Source organism: Cervus canadensis, chromosome 9 (genome assembly GCF_019320065.1).
Source record: "Cervus canadensis isolate Bull #8, Minnesota chromosome 9, ASM1932006v1, whole genome shotgun sequence".
NCBI classification, from domain to species: Eukaryota; Metazoa; Chordata; class Mammalia; order Artiodactyla; family Cervidae; genus Cervus; species Cervus canadensis.
In genome coordinates, this window is record NC_057394.1 from 82,941,636 (window position 1) to 82,947,635 (window position 6,000).

The window sequence follows — 6,000 nt, forward strand, 5'->3', positions numbered from 1 at the left end:
GCTGCAAGGCCAGGAAGACCTGGCAACATGGCAACAAGACCCCGCCCTACCCAGACTGGAATCCTTGACATTCCTGGAACCATCCTGTCCACCAGGAACTCCAGAACCTCCAGCAAGTAGGTTACCTTCTCTCTGGGCCCGAGCCAGTGCCAAGCATCTGCTTCGGACTGCACTGATCTGAGCGGGGTTGCCCCCCTCCACGGCTGTTTCCATCAGCATGAGACGTGGGGTGGGGGGTGGCTGTTGGCTCAGGAAGAACCTGGGGAGAAGGCTTCTGTGTAGACACAGAAGGGCAAGAAGGAAAGAACTAGGAAGAGAAGGGAGGGAGGGAGGGAGTGGCCCGTCTCTCTTAAGCAGTGCAGAAGGGCCACAGCCATAGGCACTGATGGAGTGACCTGGGCAGCCACGCTCCGTGATGCTGGCATCTAGCTGTGCCCTTCCACAGCAGGTAAGCACTCCCATGAGGATGCAGTCCCCGGGCCCAGGAGGCCTGGTGGGGTCTGATGGAGCCCACGGTCATCTGTGGTCCACAAAAGGCCAGGTCTGACCTCGGGAGAGCATCCCCCTGACCCGAGACTCACCAGGTAAGCGGTGTTTGGCCCCAGGCTCTGTTCACAGGAACCATTACCCCAGAGCTGGCCCCGCTCCCAGGAGCCCCTCAGCCCTGGGCCGCACCTCCGGTGGCCCTGGGAAGTGGGTGGGCCGTGTGAAACAACCCTCCAACCTAAAAGCCCCCAACACTTAACAGACGTGCATTCTTTAGAGAACAAGAATGTGTGCAGGCTGTGCAGAGAGGCACCAGGGCAGGCTCTCTAAAATAGATTAACCTCCCCCCTCCAGCCCCCTGCTCGGGGGAGAACCACACACCAGGGCTGCCAGATCAGTCGTCTCAGAGCCTGAGGCCTTGAGCAAAGCCCAGGGTTTATTTGGGAAATGACTAGCTGCACGGGAGCCATCATCTCACCGATTTTTCCAGAATCTGGGCCTATCCTAAGAGCAGCATCCTTTCCCTGACTGAGATACTGAAGAACAGATACACATAACTAAGTTGTTCCAAGCGAGACACCTGAAAATAGGGTTGTTTAACCTCTGTTTTTAAAGCACGGCTATTGATCATATTTCTCCCCTCTGGCACTACTACTACACCTGACCCCGGGACCGGCCGCCCCAAGGCCCCGGCGAGGACCAGCCAGCTCCGCACCAGGCTGGGTCACCAGGCTCCGGTTCCTCGCGCCAAGTCAAATAGCGGATCAGGCCCCAGGCTCCTTGTTTTTATTATCCACATTACCATTTCCTCCATTGATTTTTCTGCTCACTTTTTCCGTCCAGCAGTATTAGGGAACGAACCGTCTGGTTCCCCTGGGCCTATCACCCCAGATGGGATCCCGGTCCCGTTCTCCAGGCCTGGCCTCCGCGCCAAGCCAGCGCCCCCCACCCGAGGAAAACAAAGGGCCCCCCGCGCCCCCCGTGCCCGCGTCACGGCCGCACAGCTCCCACAGGCACCGCCGCGAGGCTCCCCGCCCCCCGCCCGCACTGCCGCTGCTGTGTCACCGCCGCAGCCGCAGTCACCTGCGTGGGGGCGGGGGGGGGGCGTCTCTCCCGCTTCCTCTGCCATTTCCCGTGTCAGGTGGAAAACGCACCTTCCGTTTTAACCGAGGTGCAAGCCCCCTTGGCCCCCTACCCACAGCTCCTCTCCTCTAGAGGCTCGGAAGAGAAACTAGGGGTGCACTCGAGGTCCGCAGGGCACGGTGGGAGGGTCGGCGCGCGCGGGGGAGATGGGGGGTGTCCTAGATGCTGCGGGCGGGGCGAGGTGGGCGCCAGGTGTGCTGGCCGCACCCACCCCCCGCCCCGCGCAGGGTCCTAGCGCCCTCGCCCGCGCGCGCCCCCGGGCGGGGCCCCGAGCCAGGGTGGGCGGCCGGCGCCGCGCCGCGGACGTTGCTGACACCCGGACCTGCAGCTGACGGCTCCCGTGGGGGCTTCTCCGCGCCGCCCCCGGATGAAAGCCGCAAGAAGCCGGCCGCCGCGCCCTCCTCCCCGCCCCCACCGCGCGCGCCACCCGCTCCGCAGCATCCGAACCCCGCGCGGGCGCGCCCCTCCCTCGCCGCCCGCTGCTGCCGACCCCCGCTCCGGGCCAGGCCCCCAACCCGCCCCGCCCCTGGCCCGGGCTTCCGCTGCCCGGCCCCCCTGCCAGCGCCGCCCCCAGCTGCCCGCCGGCCGCGCGGGCGGACGGAGAGAGGACGCGTCACCTCCGGGATTGGGGGCGGGGGTGCCGAGGCCGCGTTTTGTTTTACGGTCTCCGTGCAGCCGCCGGGCCCACGTCCTTGTCGGCTGACCCCAGAGAGCGCCTCTCGGCCGCCCCCCGCTCCGGTCCCCGGCCTCCTCCGTCCACCCCGGTCCCTCGCTGTCCCCGAGGCAGAGGCACCGGATTCCTAATGACTGGGTTGTGTGTAGCGAACGTCCTACCCGAAAGGCGACTGCGTTTAAAAAACAGAAAAATAAAAAGCGCACGGAGGGGAGGGGAAGCCCCAAGCGGAGCCTCCCGGTCTCCCGGGCCGGGCTCGGTTGCTCCGCACCGGAGGTCCCCGGCCGCACGCGGGCGCCCATCGCGGGTTCCCCAGGCGGAGAAGGGCGGCGGGTCCGCAACAATGGCACGCAGCCCCCTGCCTACGCCGCCTTTTGTCCCCCCTCTCTCCCCCGCGGCCCCGGCCCTGCCGGCCGGCCCGACCCACCTCCCGCGCCGCGACCCCACCGCTCCGGGGCCCGGCTGTGCGCTCCGAAGGACGGAGAGGGGTCCGAGACGGGACGGGGCTCCGGGGCCCCGGCCCCGCCGCGCGCGCCTCCAGCGGCTCCCGCCCCGCGCGCGATCACGCTGCTCCCGGCGGCAGCCCGATCCTCTGGACCTGCGTTCTCACGCCGCGAGCGCGAAGGGACTCGGCCCCGGGCTCAAGGAGCCCGATTCCTACACGCGGCCGGAGCGCGCCCGGGGCCGGCGACCCGGACTCGGCGGTCCCAGCAGCCCAGGGCGCGCGGGGCGGGGGCGAGCCGCCGAACCCGAGCGCGTCTAGGACCGCGCGGAGCAGGCCGGCGGCAGCCGAGTGCGCGCGGGGCCCGGGCGGCCGAGTGGCACCTGCCGACCGGCGCGCGGGGGCCCGGGCTGGGCGCGACGTCCCCGCACCAGGCCGCCCGCCCTAGTCCGGAGCGCGGCGCGAGCGCTGGCGGCCCGGGGGTGACCGGGGTGAGCACTTGCGCGAAGTTTCGTCCTCGCTCCGCAGCGGCCGGAGCCGCCTCCACTTCTCGAGCCTCCTCTGGGTAACTGGAGACTGCAAAGCGGACGGGGCCCCGGGCGGGGGGAGGACCCTGAGCCGTCTCCCTGGTGGGTCGCTCCGGGCCGAGGCTCGGGGAGGGAGAACAGAGGCAGGAAACCCCGGGCCGGCCTCACCTCGGCCATCGTCTGCAGCCCACGAGCTACACGGACAGTTCAGACCGTGCTCAACATCTGGCGTGAAGGTTGACGAAGAAAAAGCACCATAGGACTTTGCTTTTACGACCTAGTTTAAGTTGTCAGGTGGGTTCGCTCAGTAAGTTAACTCCTTCCAACAGTCCGGTTGCCCAAACGCCGCCACCCCCACCTCCCACCCCCCGCTTTATTTTGTAAGTATGGGGGGGGAAAAACCAGGAGAAGCCCCTCCACCCACCACCCCCGGGGCGCTGCCGTCGGGCCCGGCGGCTCAGCAGGCACGTGTGTGCAATCATTAGAGAGGACTGTCTCCAGCCCCCGGGTCTGCAGCCCTCGTGCTGAGTCACAGACACCCTCCTGGGGAGATGAAGCCCTCGGAGTGCCCTTTAAAATTAGCTCGCCGCTTTTGCACGCGCGCACACACGCACACCAGAGGCACCCAGGAATCCCTCACAGGGCTGCGCGCGGTGGGAACTGGACAGATCACAGGGCATGAGTCGATGGCTGGAAGGACAAACGACCCTGGACAGGGCCCTGTCCCTGCCAGAGGCCGTCCCCCACCACCACACCCCACCCCCTGCGCCCTGCCCCTGCAGCCCCGGAGTATGAAATACGACTTCAGTCTCTCCTCCCACGGAACAATCTGCAACCTTCGCCTAAAGCGCCCCAGTCCCATTCCCCGGTGGGAATCAGCAATACGCTTCATTTACAATTTAAGCAGGACACTTCTTGGAGGAATAGAGGGAAGGGGCAAAAACTTCATTTGGCACGAGATGATAACCACTGCCTTGAGCAAAATGCATTTTAAGTTCTCCGTGGTTAATGATTAAAGCTTGAAACTCGTGGAATCAGTCCATTCAAAAGAAACTTCCTAAACCCGATCTTGCCCGCCTATCTGATGCAAAAGAACTATAGGTATGTGTTATATTTATAAATCATGCCCTCCTTTAAAAAAAAAAAAAAAGCCTTTCAGTGTAGTCCCGCATCAGTGCCAGAGGCAGGTCTGCAATTCCAGAGGTTTTTTTCTCCCCTGGAGCTAACGAGACCGAGTCAGGCCGAGCCCAAAGGAGGCAGACCCCTTCCCGCATCCCCCGCCCGCGCCTGGCCGCCTTCTGGGCAGCTGCGGTCCGAGCCTGCCAGCTCGGGCCCTCAAGGGTTAACGGTGCACCTACCGAACCGGCTGTGGTCCTTCCTGGTTCCCTGGATAGTACCGTTGGGGAAGATTTCTAAGTGAAATCCAGTCCTGCAGTACAGCTGCCTCCGCCTGAGAATCCCCTTTAAATGATCCAAGTCCGTGACCGCGGGTCCCCTGGGAAGCCCCCCTGCTTCGGACTGACCCAGGTGGTCACTTAGCAAGACCGGGCTGTCCACCGGCAACACCGGCCCGTTCCCGAACGGCACCGCATCCTGCACGCCGAAATAGTTCCCAACTTCACCCAGGGGAGCCATCGGCACAGTCGGCGGGCGTTCCGAGCACAGCGATAAACAATGATGATGGTGCCAACCCAGGAGGTACTCGGCGAGGTAAATCCAACTCCCGTCCCTCACTGCAGTTGCAGAGAGAAGAAGAAGAAGAAAAAAAGGTCCTTTTCTTCAATCCATGAAATGCATCAATAAAAGTAACCTGCCGTTTCGCTGGCTCAGGTTCAAGGTCAAACCGCGGATAGTCTAAGCAAGCACCACTTTATACTCGCACACTGACATATTGATAAACGTATCTATGTATCTCTACACACAGATCCCCAGCTCTCGGCAGGCAGGCAGGTCTTCATCTCATCCGACCGTAGGGAGGGAAAAAAATCCGGAGTTTCTCCATTAGGCTTGCGACCAGAATGACCATAGCAACTTAAATGCCTAGGCGTTATTATAGGGGTTTTTAAGATGCACGGGCTACGTCAGAATTTACGGATCCTGACTCCAGGAAGGCATGCGCTGTTTTTACTCTAACCGACTCTGCAGACATCAGCAGGAATCCTTCAAGGGAGGGGGAAAAAAAAAAATCTCACGTTGGTGGCGGCGACGAATCTGCAGCCCCGTCCCCTCCTCCAAAAATGAGAAGGATGATAATAAAACAAAAAGAAGGGAAAACTTTAGGCGTCCGAGGCTGGTGTCCAGAGTCCTCCAGGGGCTCGGCTGGCGTCCATCGGCCGGGCGCGGGAGGCGGGCGGCGGTGGCGGCGGGAGCGAGGGGCGCCGCGGCGGGACCCGCGTGCCGCCGGCGGCCGCGAACAGGTGTCGCCGGGGCGCGGGGCGAGGTGGCCGGAGCGCTCCTCCTGCGCAGCCCCGCGGCGCGCAGAGTGGCGCAGGCGGCGGCATTGGGCCGGGTTTAAGGTAGCGCCGCGCCGCCCGCGCTCCCCGCGGTCCTAGCGCCCGCCGCGCCCGCCGCGCTGCGGCAGGCCCTGCGCCTCGCGCCCGAGCGCGGGGACCCGGGGGCGCCCGGAGCCCCCGGTCTCACAAAGGAAGCGCGAGGCCGCGGCCCCCTGGGCCTCTGCGGCCGTGTCACTCACGCGGAGTCGCAGCCGCGAAGTGAACCCCTCGTTCGAT

The 6,000-nt window shown here is 64.5% G+C and overlaps 1 protein-coding gene across 2 annotated transcripts in view; it reads right to left on the reverse strand.

Annotated features, from left to right (window-relative positions):
- FGF9 (fibroblast growth factor 9) overlaps positions 1–5,750 on the reverse strand; it is a 28,686-nt gene extending 22,936 nt beyond the window's left edge. The window contains exon 1 of one of the 2 annotated variants that reach the window (XM_043478106.1): positions 4,630–5,750. In XM_043478106.1, the coding sequence (XP_043334041.1) occupies positions 4,630–4,906 (277 nt within the window). In that variant the 5' untranslated portion in view covers positions 4,907–5,750. Of the gene's footprint in view, positions 1–2,246; positions 2,672–4,629 lie in introns of those variants that run through there. The other variant, XM_043478105.1, reaches the window with a different exon arrangement.
- Between the last annotated feature and the right edge of the window lie 250 nt (positions 5,751–6,000).